The sequence below is a fragment of the Podarcis erhardii genome (genome assembly GCF_964252035.2).
Source record: "Podarcis erhardii genome assembly, chromosome: 2".
In the NCBI taxonomy this organism is placed as follows: Eukaryota; Metazoa; Chordata; class Lepidosauria; order Squamata; family Lacertidae; genus Podarcis; species Podarcis erhardii.
The window spans coordinates 50,029,789-50,054,148 of record NC_138498.1 but is presented as its reverse complement, the minus strand read 5'-3'; the positions used below and the strand labels follow the sequence as shown (position 1 = coordinate 50,054,148).

General features: G+C 41.9%; 1 protein-coding gene and 1 long non-coding RNA gene across 9 annotated transcripts in view; one reads left to right on the top strand and one right to left on the bottom strand.

Moving 5' to 3' along the window:
- Positions 1-24,360, bottom strand: part of DOCK2 (dedicator of cytokinesis 2) — a 249,904-nt gene that overhangs the window by 2,138 nt on the left and 223,406 nt on the right. For all 4 annotated transcript variants that reach the window (XM_081852013.1, XM_081852016.1, XM_081852014.1 and 1 more), the window contains 9 exons: positions 17,172-17,256; positions 16,373-16,459; positions 15,494-15,670; positions 15,276-15,359; positions 11,391-11,528; positions 8,151-8,278; positions 4,935-5,109; positions 2,595-2,715; positions 1,362-1,507 (listed from right to left, as the gene is read on the bottom strand). In XM_081852013.1, the coding sequence (XP_081708139.1) occupies positions 1,362-1,507; positions 2,595-2,715; positions 4,935-5,109; positions 8,151-8,278; positions 11,391-11,528; positions 15,276-15,359; positions 15,494-15,670; positions 16,373-16,459; positions 17,172-17,256 (1,141 nt within the window). The remainder of the gene's footprint in view (positions 1-1,361; positions 1,508-2,594; positions 2,716-4,934; positions 5,110-8,150; positions 8,279-11,390; positions 11,529-15,275; positions 15,360-15,493; positions 15,671-16,372; positions 16,460-17,171; positions 17,257-24,360) is intronic.
- Positions 1-24,360, top strand: part of LOC309336455 — a 65,548-nt gene that overhangs the window by 31,264 nt on the left and 9,924 nt on the right. Inside the window, exons 5-8 of one of the 5 annotated variants that reach the window (XR_014154010.1) lie at positions 5,329-5,418; positions 8,071-8,133; positions 9,714-9,784; positions 11,434-11,745. This is a non-coding gene — a long non-coding RNA (uncharacterized lncRNA). Of the gene's footprint in view, positions 1-5,328; positions 5,419-8,070; positions 8,134-9,258; positions 9,785-10,991; positions 11,384-11,433; positions 11,746-24,360 lie in introns of those variants that run through there. The other 4 variants (XR_014154012.1, XR_014154013.1, XR_014154011.1 and 1 more) reach the window with 4 other exon arrangements.

The following is a 24,360-nucleotide window of genomic DNA, read 5'->3' as shown; positions in this document are numbered from 1 at the left end:
ATGTTCCCTCTTGTCCCGCAAGCTGTTCACTTTTGATGTGATTTGATTTACTACTTCAAGGCTGCAATATTGTGCACACTTAGTTGGAACTATTTCTATTTGCTCAAAAGCAAATCACACTGAGATTTAAACATGTACATGATCAAAATGCAAGTAAGATACTCCTGAACTCTACACTTGTGAGGTCAACATAAAAGCTAGGTTACCTGTAAGAGCTTTTTTGTAAAGCATTTTTTAAAAACAGGAGTTAAAGAAAATCTTAGTGGCAGATACTAGGTGTGAGCTGATGCTGGGAACACATGCAAGATAATAAAACCAGTGGCGGCTACTGCTGCTGCATTGGGGAACCTATAGCTCTCCAGGTGCTGTTGCACTACAACTCCCTTCATCCCTCACCATCAGTCATGGGCTGACAATACTGATTTACCTTACAGTATTGTAGCAAGAAGTACTGAAATATTCTATATGGCATCCTTTGAACACTTTAATGTTAGTGATCGTAGTCAGCTAAAACAAAACACAATTATAGTCTTTTATAGCAAATTATGAAAGGGAAATACCAGTCAGAAATCTTCCAGCATTTCAGCGAGACAGTACATATAAAATGGCAGAATTTGCTATCCTTTCATGCACCACAAGAAATACTAGCACCCTCTGCATTTCTAGGTTGCATATTTTGTTTTGCTATCGGAGTTTAGAAAATAATAACATATCCAGTCAGGCTTTTGAAAAAACCCTGAAACTTATCAACTTTAAATAGATATCGGCTGTAAGCCAACACTTGCCTGGACTGTATGTTGCTTTGCAGGCAAGATGTGATTTCATTGAAAGAAGAAAGTTTTGCCTAGAGTACATGAAATGCAGCATTGTTAACACCTTCTATACAAATGTGTATGGAAGCAGCACAGTGTAATGGGTGTACCAAGCTGCCTACTATGATCTAAACAGAAATGTGCTCTGTAGTGCTGCTACTGTGTGGTTGAGTTGTTCCCCTCACATGGCTTTGGTTTTTGATTTTTTAAATCTTAACGAAGCATTAAATTTTTGCTGGGTTGGCAAATAAATCAGGCCAGGAGTACAAGTGAAGGTCAAATGAGACTTCTTGTGTTAACCTATTATTAAAATTGCTGTGCTGGAGCATGCTGTGCATACAGAATAGGTAAATATTAAAAATAATGCAATGAGCAGATAGATTTCCTCAGTAGGTCTTTTCGGGTTGTGCGTCTTCAGTCCCTCACATTTTCAATGCAAGTTACAAGATCTGCTTTGAAAACTCAGGGAAAAGGTGGAGCACACCAGCATCTAGAAGCTGATCAGACGCCACTATTCAGTTAAGCCCCAACTTGAAAATTTTCACTTACTATTGTTTTGAAGAGCTGGTTCACTTTCTTCTTTTTTAGAGTTTTCCTGTCCAGCTCCAAGATGGGAGGAGGGATGCTTGCCTGGCTCATCCTCTGTGGTGCATTTGGTTCCTCAGGTGGTGGGCAGCACACGGACATAGTTACCCCTTAAAAACAAGCAAATACTGGTACATAATGAAGTAACAAGAGAGAGCCCAAATTAATTAATTCTCAAAAAATAATAATAAAATTCGGCATGCAGAAAATGTAACTCCCTTTCCTCCCATGGTTGGACAATGGCAACAATTAAACAGCTTGACACAAACTATGAAAGCAAAAAGACTTTATGCCTCTTAGGGCTTCCATTCCAAGTGCATGTACAAGGATCAAGATGACTGATAAATGTTGCTACCCAAGGATCTCTGCAGAAGCACCTGTTCCAGAATAAATGACTACTCTTGTAGGATTTGCCCTAGTCCAGATCCAGTGCAATGGAAGGCTTTGGCCTTCTCCCCATCTGTCAGGTAGCTCCCAAGATTCCAGCAAGATTAAGAATTTCACTCCTCCTCTAATATGCTTGTTTGGATGCTGTGCATCTGGGAGTTTGCTGGGAATTGTCCACAAGAGCTTTAGTTAATCAAGTGAAGAGTAAGAACTGCTAATTGAGAAAAGAGCAAGGTAGAGGAGTGGGATACCAGCCTCCATTATTGCATTTATCAGGCGTGGGTTTTTGTCTTGCTAAATATATGTCCAAACCTTCTTCCTTCTTTTCTGTGCTGCACAAAATACCTGTCCCGCCACTTCACAAGTTCTTAACTGCAACAGCAATGAAATATTTATGTTCCTTTGATTTTGCTGTTACTCTTTATTACTGTGATGCTGGCACAAAAGTGAGTTTCTAAATGGCTCTGATGTCTGTGAGGACTATCTGAGCACATTGCTTGTGTTTGCGTCTGTGCACTCTATACACACAGTGATAGTTAAAGGACTCGAGTGATAGTAATCTTAACTGATTGTAACCGTTATAATGATTAGATAACATTGAATAAAATATTAGTTGATGCTTGGCCTGTATCAAAATGTCTGCTTTAGGCACTAAAACATTAATATAATACTTAATATTCAACACATTTTGAATTTGAAAAGATTGAAGTTCTTTTTTAAAACAACAGTGAATGGAAGTAGCTTATTTTATTTTAATTACTAGCAGCCCCAAAGTACAGAGTTCTCATTCTCTTATCCTAATTGCCTTACCTGGAATGGTTGGCATAGAACGGCTGGCAAAGCTCATTTGCTTGAGAACAGATGTTTTGTGAGGTACACCCAGATGTTCAGAAAGATTCGTGTCACTCATAAATGCATGTTTTCTTGACAGCTGTGCAGTAACACACAAATCATTCAGTACTCAGGAGGGGGAATTAACCGATTTTAACAGTTGCATATAGGGTAAAATTATTCGTCCAAGTTTTACTTGTGTTGGCAAACATAATTTTTTTTCAATTATTTGAAGAGACTACTGCTTCCTCACAAGTGAAGCTGCCCCTGGCTAAGCCAGAAGAATGCAAAATGCTTCATTTAATAACTAAAGATCAGTAAAGCCAAGCAGTCATTTTATTGACTCAGGTATGATGCCTAAGACCATTAAAATCAATGGGAGTTTTTTCCTCTGTAATTCAGTAGAATATGAACTGTGCTCTAAAAATACAGTCCACTGGGAGGTTTTGTACAAGTTATCTTGAAGCTAATGAGACTTGCCCAAGGGCACAAAGGAGGTTATAGCATCCTTGAAATCTTACTTAGTCAAGCAAGGGGAGCCACTTCCATTTCTTTACTTATAGATACTGAATGCAGAGGAAAGATCACCCAAACACACTTCTATTTTCTTACAATGGCCTTATTTGCATGTCACAGTAAACATACTTTCTCTATATGAACAAAACATACCCACTTCACTCTTTTCCACTGTTGCAAGGAGTGGGGAGGGAATCCACAACTCTTAATATGGCATTAGGTCTTAACCCGGGGCTGTAGTTTGTTTCACTCCCAACACACAGTTTCATGCACAGAAGCCAAATAGACTGGATCTTTCTACAACACTGGTGAAGTATTGACCACCCCACACCTGGAGCAGTAGGCTGGTTTGGGGCGGATGGGGGGGGGAGGAAGAGGTCATTTGGCAACAGAGGAGAATGGTTGGGGTCTCAGGGGGAACAGCCAGCAGCTGTTTCGGCTGTCCCTGAGCTTCTGCCTAACTCTAATGGTTTTTACCCTGTCACAAAACTGAAATGAGGCAGAAGCTTTGATCTATAGGACATCACCAACAGAAAGCTAGAAAAATCCCACAGTCATAGTAATTAGACATACATGCTCAAGGACACTTGCTAAATTTCTGAAGGTTAAATAACTGATGTCATATTCACTTCTCTACCGCATCTTTCTTTATTTGGCGAAGGTGTGGCCAACACTCTAAATCTGTTCAACATCTGCTTGGCAGGCACAAATTAAGTTTTAGTCATTTATGCCATGATAGTCTTTAAAAACTGAATTTTATACTGATCTCAGCAAGCATATGAAACATATTTAGAATTATTGAATTTTGAAAGTTATGCATGTTTACATTTTATGTGATCACAAAAGGGAGTCAATTTACTCCTGGGGTGAACAGTAAATGAAGCTGATGACCATTTAATAGGGTCTTAAACAGATTATATTGGGATAGAACTTTATGTCCTTTGTAACAATTCTTCCAAAGGATTTATGATTCAAAGTGATTTTTAGTTAGCTTTGCTTCTGGATAGTAAACTAAATTAGATGAGGCTTCTTTACTGAACTGTTTTTGATTTTTGCTTTAATGACGTTGCTTTTTTAATACTCAAAAACATTTGGTTCTTAGGGGTGATGTTATAAAATTGTGCAATGCAAGTCAGGCTGATGACAGATTAGTGTGATCAAAGTGCTCAAATGATAGATCGCACAAAAAGGTGCCAATGGTGTAGTCTGCAGCTTGGCACTGTTTATAGAGCACAGTTTGCAATGCCCTAACAATATTTAATTTCCTTAAGAAGATTCATAATGACCACTTATCCCTCTTGAAAGTATCCAGCAGCAATCAGGACCACAAATGTGCATCCAACTCCTTTCTTCTGGATCACTGCTACAACCTCCCACCAAACAAACAATCTGACTGTCACCAACAGTAAAAAAAAAGAATAATCTAGTTTAGGTCAGGATATATTCCCAGCCTCCTTGATTGTTAAGCGTACTGTAACTATACAGGTTCACTTATACCAGATGTGGGGAACCTTTGGCCCTCCAGATGTTGCTGAACTACAACTCCCAACATCCTTGGCCTTGCCTGCTAGGGCTGATGCTAGGAGTTAGCGTTCAGCAACACCTGACATGTTCCATTAAGCAAATGTATCTTCCACCACTTACCAAGATGAGTGTCACATCTTGCAAGAAAACCACATCTTTTTCTTTCATGGACACTGATACTTTAAGGGACACATACTGTCCAGAAAACATACGTCTAATATGAAATTGACAGTTTGTACTTCAGAATTATAATGAGACTACTCATCTATAACAACGTACACTTTTCATATCAAGAAGTTCAGGTGATGCTTTTTCATCTGCAAAGACCACACTGCTTCTCTTTGCTCTCTTCCTGCACTTTCTCAGCTTAACTTCAGGCAGGGGGCTTGCCAGGCGTACATTCTCATCTGACACTGACTTGGTAGCCTTGGGAGACAGGACTTCCAGTTCAAAGCTGAGGATAGAAATTGAGGCAAAGCACTTTTAATTATTATGCCCATAGCACTGCTCCTATATTGAAAGATGATTCTGTGCAGCATTGCAGGCCCATTGTGCAAGACAGCTCGGGATTTCCTCAGGTGGGTATATGCATGAAGCTGATGGAGGAGAATAGAAGATGAGGGTCAGAGCAGGTTTATTGGGGAAAGTACCTTTATGTAGTCTTTTTTTGTAGTGGCACAAATGCAGCTGAAAGGAAATGAATGGAACAAGAAGTGACAACAAAGCAATAAACAGCAGGTGAGCTCAGAAGACTCTCGCAGAGGTAAGGTACTGGAAGTTGTGGTGAAGAGTTCAGGGCATGGCTAAAATAAGTTTGAATCTCATGCTAGGGCAGGCTTCCCCAAACTCAGCCCTTCAGCTGTTTCGGGACTACAACTCCCATCATCCCTAGCTAACAGGACCAGTGGTCAGGGATGATGGGAATTGTAGTGGAGGGCCGAGTTTAGGGATGCCTGTGCTAGGGTGAGAGAGGAGAGCTTGGGACCAGAAACAAAACACTTGAAATGTCCGCTCTAAATACTTCTGGGGGTAAGAAAAACAAACTGCATATAAATAGGTAACAATGGTACAGCAATTTTTTGTTATGATTTGCAATTTATTTATATACTGATTGTATGCCCAAATGGCTTCTAAGCTGTTTACAACTATAAAACCAATCCATGGTTAAAATGCATGCAAAATTTAAATATCCTTAGTTAACATATCCAAGAAAACAAAAAGAATAAGAGTTAAAAGAATATTTGAAATACAGTTAAAACAATAAAATCACTAGTATTTTTTAAATAATTCTAGGCTTTATTTCTTCACTGTCTATTGGTGATGTAGCAACTCCAGGATAGTTCATTAGCTGAATGTATTAATTAACAGAACATCTTTGGCATCATCATAATTAGGGGACTTCCTATGTTACTTTGGAGGACAATGGTGCCCAGTTAGAAGTTACCACATTATCTTAAAATACATGGACAGATAATCCAGGAAGGCAACACTCATGTTTTAAAAACTGTGTGTTTTCAAGCTCTCATGTTTTCTCTGTGAATAAAGCACACATATTTTCATTTGCCTAATGCATACCGTATTTTTCATCCCATAGGACGCTCCGTCCCATAGGACGCACCTAGTTTTTTTTTGGGGGGGGGGAAATAAAGGGGAAAAAAATTCCCTTTATTTCCCCCCCAAAAGCAGGTCGGGGAAACCGAACCAGGTCGAGGAACAGCGGGATGGCGGCGCTGCACCTCCCTGCTGTCCCCCGAGCTTGTGGGGCTGGCCGATGTCTGCCCGGTGCGAGGGGCGCTCTGCTTCAGGGCACCCCGCCCGCTGGGCGGCAGGCTGCTATCTGCAGCGTGGGGAGCCCTGCGGGGAACTCCTGCAGGGCTCCCCACGCTGCGGATGTCTGTCCGGCGGGCGGGGCGTTCTGCTTCAGGGTGCTTCGCGCGCCGGGCGGCAGGCTGCTATCCGCAGTGTGGGGAGCCCTGCGGGGAACTCCTGCAGGGCTCCCCACGCTGCGGGGAACTCCTGCAGGGCTCCCCACGCTGCGGATGTATGCCCGGCGCGAGGGGCGCTCTGCTTCAGGGCACCCTGCCCGCTGGGCGGCAGGCTGCTATCCGCAGCGTGGGGAGCCCTGTGGGGAACTCCCGCAGGGCTCCCCATGCTGCAGATGTCTGTCCGGCGCGCGGGGCGCTCTGTTTCAGGGCGCCCCGCCCATCAGGCGGCAGGCTGCTATCCGCAGCGTGGGGAGCCCTGCGGGGAACTCCGCAGGGCTGCCTAGGCCGCGGAGGTGTTCCCGAAGCGCCGGGCGCTCTGCTTTCAGGGCGCCCGACGCTCCGGGAAGCAGGCTGCTATCCGCAGCCTAGACATCCCTGCACGACCTCCCGCAGGGCTGCCTAGGCTGTGGATGTGTTCCCGAAGCGCCGGGAGCTCTGCTTTCAGGGCGCCCGACGTCCAGGAAGCAGACTGCTATCCGCAGCCTAGACAGCCCTGCGGGAACTCCCACAGGGCTGCCTAGGCTGCGGATGTCTTCCTGAAGCCTGGAGAGCGAGAGGGGTCGTTACGCACCGACCCCCCTCGCTCTCCAAGCTTCAGCGAAAGCCTGCATTCGCCCCATAGGACGCACCCAGATTTCCCCTTCATTTTTGGAGGGGAAAAAGTGCGTCCTATAGGGCGAAAAATACGGTATTTTTGTGGCTATGACTCCTGAAATCACTGTAGTAGCAAGTAGTGCTGGAATGAGAATTAGTAAGTCTTCAAAGGTTCACCAGTGATCTATGTAGTCAGATTGCCGTTGCAAATTTCAAAAGTAGCTTTTAGTATTGAAATGGGTTTCCCTAAGAAATATAAAAGATTAAAAAACCTTTCTCAGCTGAGTCATCACATGCTGTATTTCCTCAAGATTCTTACTGTCTCAGCTAAGCCATTGCATGCTAGTTCAGAATTCAGTGGACAGAATCTTAACAGGGACCAGGCAGTCTGAACATATAAAAGCAACTCTGGTCTGGCTGCACTTGTTTCCACTGTGTTTCTGGGCCCAGTTCAAAGTACAGGTTTTGATCTATAATAATAATTTTGTTATTTGTACCCTGCCCATTTGACTGGGTCCCCAAGCCACTCTGGGCGTCTTCGAGCATAAAATACAAAAACATAATATGCAGATTTGGAACCGCAGTGCCTTTCAGAGAATTGTTCCATTCTCTCTTTACTCCTAAGCATTTGTTGGTTAATTTTGTCTCCTGCTACTTGATTTTTGATTGTTTGCTAGCTTGTTGTTTTAGATCATCATCATTATGCTGATGTACTTGGGGAATGGTTGGGAGCTAGTATACGATTACTATTATGCTCTAGTGTAAGTTTTTAAAATTCTCTGTAGTATTATTAAGCTGCTTTGGTAACTTTGCTGTACAACGTGACATTGTAATAGGAAGATGAAGGAGAAGGAAGGAAGAGGAGAAGGAGAAAACTCCTGCCATATCTGTATGGAGCGGTCAGTATAAAACTCACCTTTCTGCAGTAGTCTTGCTTGGTGTAGCACAGTCTGAATTCATAGAGGACAGGGAAATAATAGACATCTGACGATACGATCGCAGCATAGATGTTGGCCGACCAACTCGCCTATCGTCAAAATCCGGCTGAATAGGAAATATAAGGTAGTTAATCTTCCCTGGTGGAAAGGGGGATCGGTATTTACCATGAGGTAGAACAGATAAAACTCAAATACCTCAGCAAGGCATTTAACCCTTGATTTTGTTTTCCTTTGATTTAATCCCATTTGTAAAGTTTGCAAATTAAGTGGAAAATAAACAGTGTGTTGTTGGAAGATAATAGTGGAAAACATGTATTGAAGACATAAAGGTAGCTCAACTTGGAGCTCAGCAAGGTTCAGTGATGGCATATTAACCTAACACACCCTTTCCCTGCATCTTGTTCTTTTTTCTAACCTTGGTGTTTCTACTGTAACTGGTTTAGAGAGTTAATGTTTAGACTTCAGTTGTTCAAGGAGAAACTCTGTATACTGGCACTACACCCTATTTTTGAAAAATGAACCAGACAGCATGCAAGGGTCTCTATTTTTCTTTCTAACCAACCTTGAAAATGTAAAGGAGGCGGCTACAGTAAACTTGCAAGTTGCACTTGTTTCACTTACGCAATCGCAACCTTATACAGGTGGTGATGGAGATAAATTAATAAATGAAGAGCAGAAAAAACCCACCATTCCCTGCTCTCCATATATTTATTTTTCCTCCCAACTGCACACCCAGTGGGGTTTCCTCGCTTACCAGGCATTGGGAAGGCAGCACAAGGGCTCTGACAGCATCCTAGAGTCCTTGCTCCACTTTCCCAAAGCCCAGTAAGCATGACTGTGCCTTCCTTACTGGCCTCCATGAAGGAAGTGCAAGGGCTCTGGGAGCATCCCAGAGGCAGGCAAGGAAGATGCAGTCATGCTCACTGGGGCCTGGGAAGCTGCTGGGTCCCTTCCACAACCTGTCCAGACCCCAATAAGCAGCCTTAAAGGGAGGGGGCAGTTCCAAGGGTTCCTGACTTTGCATGATTTTGCGTTTGTACTTAAAATAATTCCTGCTGGCTGAGGACTTTCTTCATTCACCCACAGATCAGCCTGAGAAAAGCTGCCTACAGCAGCTCAGTATGTCCAGAAAAGATCAAGTCTCCGGGGCTAGTGCAATCCATGACCAACTGAGCTGTATTTTGAACTTAGATCACCCCCTTTATTTTCAGCTCACATTATCGAAGAAGTAGAAATTTCTTCAGTTACCTAGCATTAAGGCAGAGAAGCTATTCTCAATATGTATATGGTGTAAAAACCTGCCACCTCCCTGCGTTTAATACTTGAAAGTCAGGCCTTAAAAAAAAAAAAAACACACACACACAAACAGATTTCAGAGATATTATGAAGCCTCTATGGAAATTGGTATGTAATCTCATACTTCAGGCTCCATTCTGACGCTGTCTCATTTCACTCAGAGAGCCACCTCCGGCAAGAGACTCAGGAAAGCCATTTAGAGCTCCCAAGTTTATTTTCAAATACATTTTACATTTTATATGCAGTGGGAATTGCTTCTCATCTGGTGAACCCCAGGTTCAGAGAGAAGACACAATCACACAGCTACATTTTACAGGTAAAGAGAACACACCAGCCAGCCAAAGAGATGATAAAACCAGAAGGGGTCTGCTCTTTGAATTCATTGGCTTTTATATGTATTGGAATATATATTAAATATTGGCATCCCCCAAGCATATTAATTTATGTGGAACGTATTCAGAAGTGATGAAATACTTCATTTTGCAACATATACTTGAAGGAAATTACTTTTCATTTTTGCATTGATATGCATGCAAAATTTCAGCTCAAGTTGGAACCCAGAATAGGCTGGGAGATGTTCTAATCTAAAGGGAGTGAAGAAACCACACTAGTAGTTTGCTTTACATTTAAAACACTAGAGCCAGGGTGCTATCTTATCCATGTGCTTTATGTTAGGTTGTGCATGTCAGACTCTGGGAACTTCCCCATGGTTTGCTAAAGCCCAGGTTAAATTAACTCATCTTGCAATGAGACCCAAATCAGCAATCGGGATCTATTTATACCAAGCTCCCAGTGAGAGCAGCTCAGGCAAAATGCAAGTGTAGCCGGGAGAACCTGGATGCATTTTAGCTGACCTGAAAGTGACAAGGACTGTTCAACCAAGCTGACACTGGCTCTAGTCATTCATAATGCAAAAATATGCTTCAGTGCTGCCATGTGGACAATACTGAAAAAGCCTGAGCAATGTGTCAGGTTTGTGCACCCCCCTCTCCTCCCCATTTATGGTTGGGAAGAAGACTTTAGCAGATTGTAATTTTGCTATTACTGAATCCCATCTTATTCTGGCTTTCAAACAGGGGTCCAAAGATTGTTTAAAGGCAACTATGGATTCTGAAGCTAGTTTATTAAGTTAATACAAGGGACATTTACAAATTATGGCTATTGTGCTATATGCACACAAAGTAGACAAATAGCCATAATTTGCATTATTTGGGACTTAGGACATGTAATTTCCCCCAAGGAATAAGCTTAAAAATTCACCACCTACAAAGCCTTTCTTCAGTAAAACCAAATCAGACCATTACAACCTGCAAGGGCAGTGTGTTCCAGGCAAGAGCAGAAATTCTCTTCCATATACAACAACCCTCTCATTCCTAATGCTATCAAACATTTCATCTAATTATTCGGCTATTTAGTTGGCTGTGCTCCAAGAGCTGTCAGAAACACATAGTGGCTAATTCTATTGCACAGCCTTTTTATACAACCATTTTAGCCACAGCTAATGCATTTATGTTTTATTATAGAGCTTGCTTCAGAAGCAGATTCAGCAAACAGCTGGAATCTTCCAAGAACCAGGACCCCTGGATATTCAGTTTGGATCAAAGCTCTAAGCTATTAAAAATTACAGACAGAGGAGAGGAAAGGAAGCAGGGGCTCTAGGTCTTGGCCGGCAAACTTTCATAAGGTTTTTAATTCAGCTCCCTAACTATGTGGAATAGCTTTCACATAAACAGAAGGATCTTAGCTTTCCGCTAGGGGAAGCCTGGTGCCCCAGAAGTGGATCTGGCTGCTGGATGAAAGCTGTAGTGCCTTCATATCACAGGCTGCACCTTACAGTCCGATGGTCATTGATTCCTTCCCCGTCCCCCTTCAAGCAGCTAAAATAGAAGTAAAAATAGAGAAGTAAAAGCAGGGGATCTTACCAGTTCTCTGACACCATATTGTTTCTCCACTTTGACCTTTAAGTGCCTGAAACACTCCTCCATACGCTCATGGAAAGGACGAAGGCTATCTGAAACCCTCCTCTCATGGATCTTAATTCCAGCTCCAAGAAATGGAATCTGGGAAGGAACAGCAGGAAGAAGTTTAGCCACGTTATCTCCCTGATCTACAGAATGTGTAAAAAAAAATCCTGCCACAATATAGCCAAGAATTGTAATATATTTGCCAACTGACTTTTATTTACATCCTTGGAAACATTTAACAGCAGTTTGGCATCTTACTGTAAACTGAAGACAATTCTAAATAATAAGAGGTAGGTGGTGCAGCAATACAACAGTGAGCACATTTACAAAGCTAAGTAGCATCCAGTATGGTTTCAAATTGGATGGGAGACCGTGTGTTGAGATTTTTGTATTGGAGTAGGTTGGACTAGATGACCCTTGGGGTCCTTTCCAACTGCAGTTCTATGATTCTGTGTGTTTCCTGAGGAAGATCACAGACAAGTAGAGGTTTAGGTAGAGGGAGGCTTTATTACATTTCATCTAGTTTTAATACACATAATGAGAGCAAGGACTCAAAAGCGTTTAGGCTCTGAACATAATGTGCCAGGGCACGCTTAATCAGTCCAGATTAGTAACTGGAAAAATACGCTGCAGCAGACCACCATTTCACTTTATCCTGTGCTGCTGCCTTCTCCAGCCCTATGCAAACAATATTTAGACATCTAAATGAAGGAAAGACGCAATTCCTTATGCCTGAGATTAAAAATTTTCTTGCATACACTTACAGCACCCACAGAATAAACACTCTGGGTAACTATCACAGCAAACAGCATTGTTCTTGTTGATTTACAAAGGAAGGAAGAAACTGACAATTATTGGTGCTTACCCGGGAACAGACTGGCAGCAATAAACATTTAGCTCATGAAAAGGAAACTTTGCCATCATGCTGCATCCCTCATGTAGTTTTGTTGCAACATTAAATAATTGACAAGAACATAAAAATGAAAGTGATATTTCCAGGAGATCTGATTGCTCTTGGTTTTCCCGTCCCCTCATGCTGTAGCTGCTAATAACAAGGGAACCAATGAGGGCTATTTCTCCCCAACGTCTGAGCAAAAGCTATGCTCTTTCTATGACATTGCCTAGCATCCCTCTCTAAAGTCCTGCAAGGTAAGTTTTAAATTCAATATTTCTCTTTTTCAAAATAACAAAGCATTTTGAGATAAAGGAGAAATATCAGATATTTATGCATGGAGGGCCCTTTGATATATGCACATAACAACTGCTTGCATAGTCCTCTTCCTCTATACCCCAAAAGCCTAGTTGGACACTGAAATCAGTGTAGAACCCACACATGCAAAATCATGCGTATATGGCTTTCCTCAGAGTCCCATGTGCACTGGAAGTTTCTGAATTAGTTAATCCTTTTTATGACACAAAACCTTCTTTTCTGTGTTTGCTATTAGCAGCTGGCCTCTTCCCTTTATCTTTTATTTCAAGAATATAGGCAAAAGTGTAACATCAGCCGTATTAGAATCTACTTTGCCACCTTGCTGAATCAGAGCTATGCTATTGAAAAGTGAAGGATCACTTCAGAGGTCATTTTTAAAATCCTGCTAACTGACTCATAGGAGGTTTGGGATGATTTTAGCTTTTTACCTGCTCTTCTCTGCAATCTACTCAGTTGTTTTTGACAAGGGTCAGTGCACCATTCCAGATCCCATAAACAATTTTTAAGCAACTCCTCAAAATAAAAATTAGTCTATTTTGTATGTAGGACACAAAATGAGACTCTGCTTCTACAAAAGGAAAAATACAGATGTAAAAAACAGACAGTCGTCAATCAGCCCTGGACATATTTCTGTTGGAAATCAGAATACAGTGGTACCTTGGTTTAAGAACAGATTAGTTTATGAACAACTTGGATTAAGAATGCTGCAAACCTGGAAGTATGTGTTTTGGTTTGTGTACTTTGCCTTGGAAGCAGAACATGTTTCGCTTCCTGTTGAGTGTGTTCTATTTATAAATTGAGTCCACTATGGGAAAGCATGCCTTGGTTTAAGAATGCTTTGGTTTAAGAACGGACTTCCGGAACGGATTAAGTTCGTAAACCAAGGTACCACTGTAATTTTTAATGGTTCCCACTGAATACTTGCTATGGAAATAGTACAACTATTTAATGTTGCTCGTTCCTCAGCTATAGTCCATTTTCCTACCCTTGCAGAGTCAGTATGGGATTTACCGTATATTTCCTATCTTCTTGTAGGGCGTTAACACTCCACTGGGTTTTCTCAAAAGTGTATAATACGTTAAACAGGCAGTAGAATCTTCCATCAGAACCTTAACAAGACTGGCTGCAACAAAGGTTTACAGAATTGCTGCCAAGACAGGCCATCATACTAGGCAGCTACGTGCACAGGCCATGGAAGCACAACCACACAACTGGACGTATTTTGGAAGTTTGAACTGCGCCTGACCACTTGGCTAAACTGGCATATTGATATTAAATGGAAAGAGCATTTTATTTGTTCCATTATTTGTATGTGGTTATAGCAAAAACTTCTGAAAGATCTCAAGCTTGGTGCACTTTGATCTCCTACCCACACCTATACCTAAGATTACAGCCTAGCACTTGATCTGTACACACATATTTTAAAACAATAGGATAGTTTCCTTTCCTGTATGTTATAAGGTAGGAGCAAGTTAATGGAACTTCATGGATCCTAAATCTAGATGTCTAACTCCTAAAATGCTTTGAAATTAGCCAGTAAAAGCCAATCATTCTTTGGATGAAAGTGGTCAGTTTTAACTAGAGTGGTGCCTCGCAAGACAAAATTAATTCGTTCCGCAAGTTTTTTCTTCTTGCTAGTTTTTCGTCTTGCGGAGCACGGTTTCCTATAGGAATGCATTGAAAATCAATCAATGCGTTCCTATGGAGACCGTCAGGGGACAGAGGGGAAGGCGCGCGCCTTCCCCTCTGTCCCCGGAGATTGCGGGGCTGGCAATGGGGAGAAGCAATCTTCTGCCCGCCGCCCCTTGCTTTAAACAGGTCCGGGGACAGAGGGGAAGGCGCGCGCCTTCCCCTCTGTCCCCGGAGATTGCGGGGCTGGCAACGGGGAGAAGCGATCTTCTCCCCGCCGCCCCTTGCTTCAAAAGAGGTCCGGGGACAGCGGGGAAGGTGCGCTGTGCTTCCCCGCTATCCCCGGAGCTTGCGGGGCAAGCTTCATTTTGCGAAGCAAGCCCATAGGGAGATGCGTCTTGCGAAGCGGCTAAGAAAACGAAAAACTTCCGAGGCGTTCGTCTTGCGGGGCACCACTGTATTTCCATTTCTCCTTGTTTTGTGAGATATTTCACAGCAATAACATATACTTCAGACCAAAGGGAAAGAAAGTTTAAGTTTTATGGAAATCAATGGAACAAGTTAGCAATGACAAATGTAATTTCCATTGATTTCAATGAGATGTAAACAAGAGTAAGATCCTTTGAATTGGGTCCACTGGTTTTTCCACAATCCTGTTACATCAGATCAGGGGTTAGCATATTTTGGGCAAAGAAAGTCCAGAATATGTCAATTCAACTTCATGATGAGGCTGCTCTTTCATCCCAACTAACACTTTTAAAGAATTTATTATTATTATTAAAAGCCTTTATGAAAAGCTCCTTCTCAGTAATATTAATTACATACTGCAGAGCCAGTCACTTTTATTCCCTACTTTGTTACAAAAATATATTAAGAGAAAACATGTGCATATTATACAAGTAAAATCACATTATGCTGCTCCACTAGAAACAAGATCAATAAATGAAGAGGCAGGGAAGAAATTCAGAAAAAGCTTTAGAGAATTGTGCCCAGCATTGTATTACCTGCCAAGCAATCAAATCTTTAAGTCTGTTTAGTTTCTCTTGATCCTCAGGGTGGTCCCTGATGTACTCATCAGTGAAGAAAGCCTGCAAGCAGAAAACAGATCATTCCGTCTTTCTTCCTCACATTAGAACAAGCAATGATATCTCCAAGGTTGTGTTGTTGATATAATAAATCAAAGCATTATTTTAATTTTAAAAGCAACTATTCAAAACCTTACCTTCTCATATTTAGCAAACCCTCCCATGACGGCTGGATCAACAATTCCATTCAGAAGCATGGACAGAGGGTTAATTGGAAGGTTCTCATCACTTTGGTATTGATTAACCATGGCCAGAATCTTCTCATTGGTCATAGACATTGTTTCAATAGCATTTTCCAGGGGGCTAATGGTAGTCTGTGGGGAAATAAATCAAGAATATCATTTGTGTAATCTGAAATTGTACTACCTATCTATTAAATAGATGTGCTTCAAAAAATCTTGAGTGAATTCTGCATTCAAAATGCAGGGTCAACTCCAAAACATATTTTTAAAAAATCAGAATTGCCAATATCAAGAAGGAGGGAGGGAACCCAACCCTTGTTAAGTACTAAGGATGAATTCACTGGTAACATAGTGTGTTGTTGTTGTTGTTTATTAGATTTATAATATTCATCACAAGATCTTAGAGTGGTTCACAGGATAAAAATACAAGGTAAAAACACAAGGAAATACTTAAAACAAAAACAACAAAGCAATAACCCCCCTCCCATAAACACATTTAAAAGGCTTTAGAATATTAATCAGCTATATAAAGCAAAAAATAAAAATACAAAACAAAAATTAACATATAACACTTAAGAACAATTTAAAACAACTCCCCCCCCCAAAAAAATAAACAACACCCACCCAAGTTAAAATCCCATCCCCATTAAAACCATATTTTTAGCACAAGGGGGCTGGCAATGCCCTCGTTCCACCTCCAAAGTGCCACCCCCCAAGGGACAACACCCTTTGGTGTCTCCCCTTTGGCTTTCCATTGAAATAGTGCTGAGTGTATTTAATGTGTATTTTTGTGAATTAAACTGTATTAACCCTAATCAGAATTCAAATACACACCTGTGACATAGCAATAACTTCAAACCAACGCAGGATTCCAGGGAGCTTGTAAGCAGTAACAAAGGATGTTCTCTCAATCCACATAGACTGTTAAAAGACACACAGAGGAAATAGGGAGTAGTGAAACCTTAATGTTAGGACGTTAAGGGTACTGGAACAAAAATGTAAATAATAGCAGTAAGCTGCTCCCCTCCTTGCTCCACATCAACATTGTAACAGCAATAAAAATGCAAACATAGAAAAGGCCTTTTTCTAAATCCAATTTTAAACTAGGCCACTGTTATGCAAGCTGTAAACAAAGGGAAAGTCAAGCACCGAAAAAGAAACAGGGTAGTTGAGTAAATAACATACTGGATTCTGAACCAAGATTATCTGGAGCAAAAGATTCATTGTATGTCATGACCAACAAATCATTTATTACTTTATCTGCCCTGGATATTACCAGTATACCCACCAGGAATAGTGGAAATATGTTCTCTTTGGCAGCAGCATTCTATGTAGTCAGGAGGAAATGCATGTTTGTTTCTTTCTCAGGCCCAATTGTGATTAAATTTATCTTCCCAAATAGCAGATGAGGCCCAAGGAACCAACTGTTTTAGAAGACCAGATACACTTGGCTCTAATGGTGCTATTGAGGTACCCTACTCTTGTCCCATTTGTACACTGATTCCAATTTTTCTGCTGGTAACATAGCCTGCAGTTCAGCCGTGGCCTTCGCCACACATCGTCTCTGCACAACTAATGTTTGCAATCTTGGTCATTCTGAAAACATAACTTGGGGGAGGGGGGAAATACTTACAGCAAATTCATTTTCGGGGTCAACAGACCCTTTTCTGACTGGTCTTGAGTAGTGGAATCTTTGCACATGGTTACACTTGTAAAAGCTGAAAGAAAAGAAGTATTACAAAACTCTTCAATTGCATGTTTGCTTTACGTTCCATTGAATGTGCAAGTAAAATAATTAAATGTATTTTTTTATTTTATTTTTTAGTTACAGCACCGTTAACTCACTGCAGGCAGCTCTGGTCCATATTGCAAAGGTAACATTGGAGTGAGGACTCAGAGGCTGGCAGTTTTGGGGTTCAGGGAGGAGAGAAGACAGAAAAATGGTGTGGGAAGGGGACTTGCATTAACTAACAGAGCGATTTGGCACAAAGGGGAAAGTGAAATGATGACACTTGTTAAAAGTATTATTCAAAAACCAAAAAAATGCCAACATTTTCTAAGGTCAAAAAACAAGTCTATTCAATGATTCTGAATGGCAATTTGCTGAAATCTCACTCTGCAGATGCTGCTGTTTCCTGTTGCCAATCTATCAATCCTCTCTCCGCCACCTTTTTTTATGGACAGACATAAAGCACTATGTTTTATGGTGAGCTGTAAATGACCTGGTGAAGCAGATGATATGTTCCTTGTTGATACATGTGATATTTCAACCACTTTGCAGACATAACAAGATCACCTCTTGTGACAATTCCACTTACAGTGCAGAAATCTAGACACTCAAAAGCATGAAGCCATAAAACAATTCTGGTTTGCAAAGGGTAGGCAAGCCTTGAAGGAAAAAAAATCTTACTGAAAGTGATGCCAGAGCACCAGAATCCATGTTATTTAATGATGCTCCATGCCCTATATAATCACAATTAAATCCAACTGCTTTAAGGGTCAACAAGGAACCATCATAGCTACATGAAAATGAACAAAATTGTTCTTGTATCTTTAGAATATTGTTTTACCAAAATTAACTTTTTATTTTCTGTTCTAAAAATCTCATATGTAATAATGCTGCTCACAATTGGTTTCTGAAAACCTCTCTCTAAGTGACAGCAAATGTATTAGTGTAAGGATGTTCCTGTTTCCCCCCAAAATAGTTATATTATCTATTTTTAATATTGTCCAAATGTTTCTCTCTCTTTGTGTGTGTGTGTGTGTGCGCATTGTGCCTATTATGATTTTAGAATACCATAGTGACTGTAAAATACATGCAAGTTAATGTAATAGGTGCTGTTTCCTCCCATTGGACTTAAAGAACAATACATGCAGCTGTTTTCTATTTCTACTGGATATTTTACAGCTATTCTTTGACTCCTTGTTGTGTACCCATGTTTCCATTCAACCCTGTCATCAGCAAAACAAAGAGCAGGGGAGAAATGTAGGCTATGATATCTTTTGTACTTTGATTTTCCACAAAGGTTTTCAGAATTAAACATGGATAACTATTAATAAGAAGTGTATGATTCTTACTAATTTGTTGCCATTCAGTCAGTCAGGCACATAGAAGACAAAAGTGGGGAAGGCGGACACAGTTAAACACACATGAACCAAACTGAGAAGATAATTGATGCCCACCGGCCCAGTACTATCTACTTTGACTGTCTTCATGGCAAATATATTTCCAGGGCTCTTCCCTAATACCTAAGATCGGGTTGAACTAGAGAGTCTAAAATTTGAATCTGAGAACTCATGCTCCTTCACTGAGTGAGGAGCTCTGGACTGTAAGCTGGCAAACTAGTCTGCCCAGAAGATGTTGGATTGCAATCATTTAATACTACTACTACTACTACTACTACTACTACTACTACTACTAATAATAATAATAATCCCTTTATTCCCAATGCATTTCACTCTCTTAATCATGATGGCTGGAAAACTCACCTTCTTAATCACGTTTCTGAAGTCAGGATAGTGATATCTGTTTCAGATCCAGCTGTCTTAGTTTAATTATAAAAGTCTAACTAGAAAATAAGGCAATCCCATATATGTCTGCTCAGAAGTAAGCCCCACCAAGATCAATGGAAAAACAACCAACAAGTCATGTGGTGCTTTAAACACTAACCAATTTATTACGGTATAATCTTTTTGTGGACTGCGGTCCACTTCATCAGCTACATGAAGCGTTTCCTTGAGTTCCAGTGGAAAACTCACAGGCCAGTTTCCCAGAATGGCGCTATCAATGTATAAGAGGAAGGCTTGGGGGAACTCCAGGGCTCGCAAAAGTACAAATCTAAGGCAGGAGATAGGCTCAAAACTGCTCAAGGAGGACCAAGCAGGATCAATGTGCATGGAATACAAACTGACTTGGGGGAGAGCGGAAATGGAAAACCGGGGGCAAAGGCATGGCTGGCTGGCATCCTGAACAAGAGTACTCGACTGTGCAACATTTTGTTGCAGGTCCTGAACGTATAACTCCAAACAGTATGAGATGCTTAATATACAAAACTGAATTGCCTGAGTCTTTGGCTAGAAGTGACACAGTGATACAGTCATTGTTTATGAGCTAAGACACGAAAAGGTAATGGAGCATCAAGAGGAGTGAAAGACATTTAACTGGCAGGAGGAAGTGCACAAAAGCAACATCCATGCAGACCTAGTAGCAGAGGGGCTTGAAGAACGGGTAACCAGATGGACCATGTCTGTTCCAGACATCATCATCATCACCATAATCATCTATTCACTGGGCAACAATTTTTTACTTTTTGAATGTTGTCTAGATTTCTACAACTGATTTAGGGTATTTTTGCACTGCTGAATCAGGAAATGGCATCCGTTTCTCTCCATCAGGTCAGGTTTACTGTAAACTGAATGGTGGGCATTGATAAAGGTAAGTACAGTGGTGCCCCACAAGACGAATGCCTCGCAAGACGAAAAACCCGCTAGACAAAAGGGTTTTCCATTTTTCGAGGCGCTTCGCAAGACGGATTTCCCTATGGGCTTGCTTCGCAAGACGAAAACATCTTGCGAGTCTTGCGATTTTTTTCACTCCCCCCCCCCTTTTCCTAAGCCGCTAATAGCCGCTTTGCCGCTAATAGCGCTAATCCGCTAAGCCGCTAATAGGGTTGCTTTGCAAGACGAAAAAACCGCAAGACGAAGAGACTCGCGGAACGGATTCTTTTCGTCTTGCGAGGCACCACTGTACACGTAAACTGCATGTTGCTTCACCATTTTTCAAACTTCAGGGCTTGAACTTCCGTTTCTTGGAACTCCAGGAATGCTCAGCGGCAGGGAGGTCTCTCTTCAGAGTCCAACAGTAGTCAGCCATCATGACTGCGTCTCAGCGACCCTGATACCTGGTCTCCATCTCTTTCATGTCCTGATGGAATCTCTCCCCCTGCTCGTCACTCATTGAACCCAGGTTCTCAGGAAACCGGTCCATATGTGAAAATAGGTAGTGCATCTTGACACTCATGTTGCAGCCCAGGTTTCTGAAAGCAGTCAGCATGTTGTTGACAAGTTCTGCATAGTTTCTGGCCTTATTGTTGCCAAGAAAGTTCTTCACTACCAGAACAAATGCCTTCCATGCTTCCAGTTCCACTTCGTTCATTTAGTTTCCAAACTCTGGATCTCTGATAAGCTGACGGAACTGAGGACTGTCAAAGATGCCAGCTTTCAACTTCTCCATGGTCAATCCTGGAAAAGCATGGCACAAGTAAGTGAAGCAGTCACCATCCTTGTCCAGAGCCTTGGTGAACTGCTTGATTAAGCTGAGCTTGATGTGCAGCGGTGGGAAGAGTATTCTGTCTCTGTCCACCAGAGGGTCGTTGATGACGTTCCTTTTTTTGCAAGGCACCAATTCCTCCCGCACAGGCCAGTCCTTCTTCGTGTAATGCTGAGCACGGTCCCTACTATCCCACATGCACAGAAAACATGGGTACAGTGGTGCCTCGCAAGACAAAATTAATCCGTTCCGCGAGTCCCTTCGTCTAGCGGTTTTTTCGTCTTGCGAAGCAAGCCCATTGACGGCTTAGCGGCTTAGTGCTATTAGCGGCTTTTAGCGGCTTATCGGCTTATCGGATAAGCAGATAAGCGGCTTAGCGGCTTAGAAAAAGGGGGGGGAACCCCGCAGGAACTCGCAAGACATTTTCGTCTTGCGAAGCAAGCCCATAGGAAATTCGTTTTTTGAAGCACCTCCAAAACGGAAAACCCTTTCGTCTAGCGGGTTTTCCATCTTGCGAGGCATTCGTCTTGCGGGGCACCACTGTACTTGGTGATGCCAGACTATTGTCCCAACAAAAAGTTCATCATCTTCAGGTCAACACAAATAAACCACTTATGCTGATCATAACCAATTTTCTCCAGCACATACTTCACCGCTTCATAGTTCTCCTTCAGTGTACGCGAGTGAGCCAGGAGTATAGAGGCAAACTGGTTGCCGTTGTGTAGCAGAACACATTTCAGTGATCGCTTGCTGCTGTCAATGAACAGTCTCCAATCTTTGGGTTCGTACTGTGGCACTCCAAGCTTGAGCAGAAGCTGCACAATATCTGCACAGTACACCAAGTCCTTCTCTTCTGAGAAAAAACGGAGGTACTCTTGATGCCTGTTGTGGAAGAAGCTGATGCGAGCACTGTCAGAGAGGTTTTTTTCTTTCAATCTGGATGCCAACAGTTCGGCAGAGTCCTTTGACAAGCTGAGGTCACGAACTAGATCATTCAACTCAGTTTGGGAAAATGGATGTGGAGCATCATCTTCAAGAACCACTTCTTCTTCATGTCCTTCAATACTGGAGGCATCTTCATCACTAATGTCAGGAAGTTCTCCGAAGATAGGCACTGGAATTTCATCACAGTGAGCTACAGGACGACATGCTGATTGAAGATCAGGATACTTCGTGGGGCGGCTGCCCCAATAACTTAGTTTTGATCCCCCAACTTTATGCTTTGCTACACCAATTTATGGAAGATTTTGAGATTTTATGACTTCAAACTGATCCCTTTTTGACATAATCACCCAGAACTATCGGACCTGAATACTTCTTGTCATCAAAATAATCATTTCCAATCAAAACAATTATTCGACATGGCATTTTACCCCCACCAACTTCTTCTAAAATGCTCCACACAAGCGTACATGTGAACAAAAATGTAAAAAAATGACATGTGGCCATAGCTCAAAAACTTGACCTGATTGAGCAAAACCAATGTGATTTTTGGATTCAGCGCATCAGATTCGTCCTAAATCAACTGAAAGAATGCAGACAACAAATTTGTTGTTGACCAGTGTTCTTTGTACCCCAACCTTCTGGCTGGGTTTCCCCAACCACTCTGGGCAGCTTCCAACAGAGATTAAATATACATTAAAACACCAGACCTTAAAAACTTCTCTAAACTTCAGATGTCTTCTAAACGTCAGGTAGTTGTTTATCTCTTAGACATCTGATGGGAGGGCGCTCCACAGGGCGGGCGCCACTACCGAGAAGGCCCTCTGCCTCGTTCCCTGTAACCTCACTTCTCGCAGTGAAGGAACTGGCATAAGGCCCTTGGCACTGGATCTCAGTGTCCGTGTAGAACGATGGGGCTGGAGACGCTCCTTCAGGTATACTGGGCCGAGAATAGGAAGTCAAAAGGACAGACAGTAGAAGTTTCTGAGCCCAGAGTGTGCAAAAGAGGAGAAAGAAGACAAAGAGGCACCTGTGTAAGTCTAGAAGGTGACTCAAATGGGAGCAGAGAGCTATGATCACCATCAGAGCTATTTTCATAGCTATGGAGAAGGAAAATAATGGAAGGGAAAGAAGGCATCATTGTACAGATGTTGATGCCCATGATTTGGGTGACTGCTATGATCATAAACAGCAAACTGTGCCTTCTGCTCCCTCCAATTACCAGTTTACTGGACCAGAGCTAATGCCACATCAGCAGCAAGAGGGAACTTGGCTCCTGAACAAATCGGCTCCTGAATGTTGTAAACCCGGAAGTAAGTGTCCCGGTTTGCAAACGTTTTTGGGAAGCCAAAGGTCCATTTCGGCTGTCAACATTGTCTCCGGGGCCAATCGGAAGCCACAGCTTGGTTTGCAAACATTTTGGAAGTCTAATGGACTTCCAGAATGGATTGAGTTCAGGAACCAAGGTACTACTGTAATTATTTCTACCCAGCAAACAATAGGAACGAGATCACAATGGATGAAGGCTTTAGGTAGAGAAGAAATGAATCTTAGACACTGATGAAGAAACAACAGAAAGATTTGACCATAACCTCAATTACAAAATATAGTAATGAGGGGGTCAAAAGCCCTATTCAGGTGCTCTTGTTGAATATATGTTGAATAGCCACACCCGCTAGCCCTGTGATGAGGAACATTTTCCAGACAGCAGGTCAAATTCTGGCTTGCCCCACCTATCTGCCAGTCATCTAGCCTTTGTACGTGGAAACTTCACATATACAGCTATAATTGGTAAATTGGTAAAGAATCCCAAACCATTGAGGTTCTGGATCATGAGGAAGCTGTACAGACAAAGGACATATTTCTACAGACTGTTCTTTGAACAAAGAAACTGGCATGCAAAGGCTTGGTGCATCCCTGCTACTCACTCCCATGTTGACCAGTAGGGACAAAGAACATCTGAATAAGGCTAAACATTCAATATGACATGTCAAGTAAAAAAAGGAGAAAGAAGTATTAGTAGGGAGAAGTGTGGCTTGAAAGATTAGGAGTTGCAGCTCCCCCAAAGCAGCCAAGAAATTATCCCAGGGCGCTAGGAGAATGCATTAGGGTGGGCAGAGATGGGAAAGTGGGCAGGGATCCTACAGCTTTAATAATTGTGTAGAAGAGGACATTTTAGCAGGTACATTTTGCCTTTTGCATCTGGCCACTCTGGAGCACATTCACTGATGTTGGCTTTATTGTTAGCTAATTTCCCTCCCAAGTTAGCACCGTGATATACTTGCCATCCTCCCATTACAGCACAAATGATCAGAAGAAACAAAAGCTCAAAAGGTTCCATCTAATAGATTATGGCTATTGCATTACATTTGAATTATCATTCTCTTCAATCAGCTGCTTTTGGCAGCATTAGCTAGATTGGTGGTTCAGTGTCAGGTTTCCCGCTTAATGACTAGGGTGGGGGTGGGGAAATAAACATAGCAGTGGCAACATGACAGATGGAAGGACAGATACAAAGACTTATGCAGTGCATCATTTCAAGGTGTCCCTTATTAGGGTAGCAATTTGTGTGTCTCATGGTAGAAGAGTCTTTAAATTAGCTAACAGATAC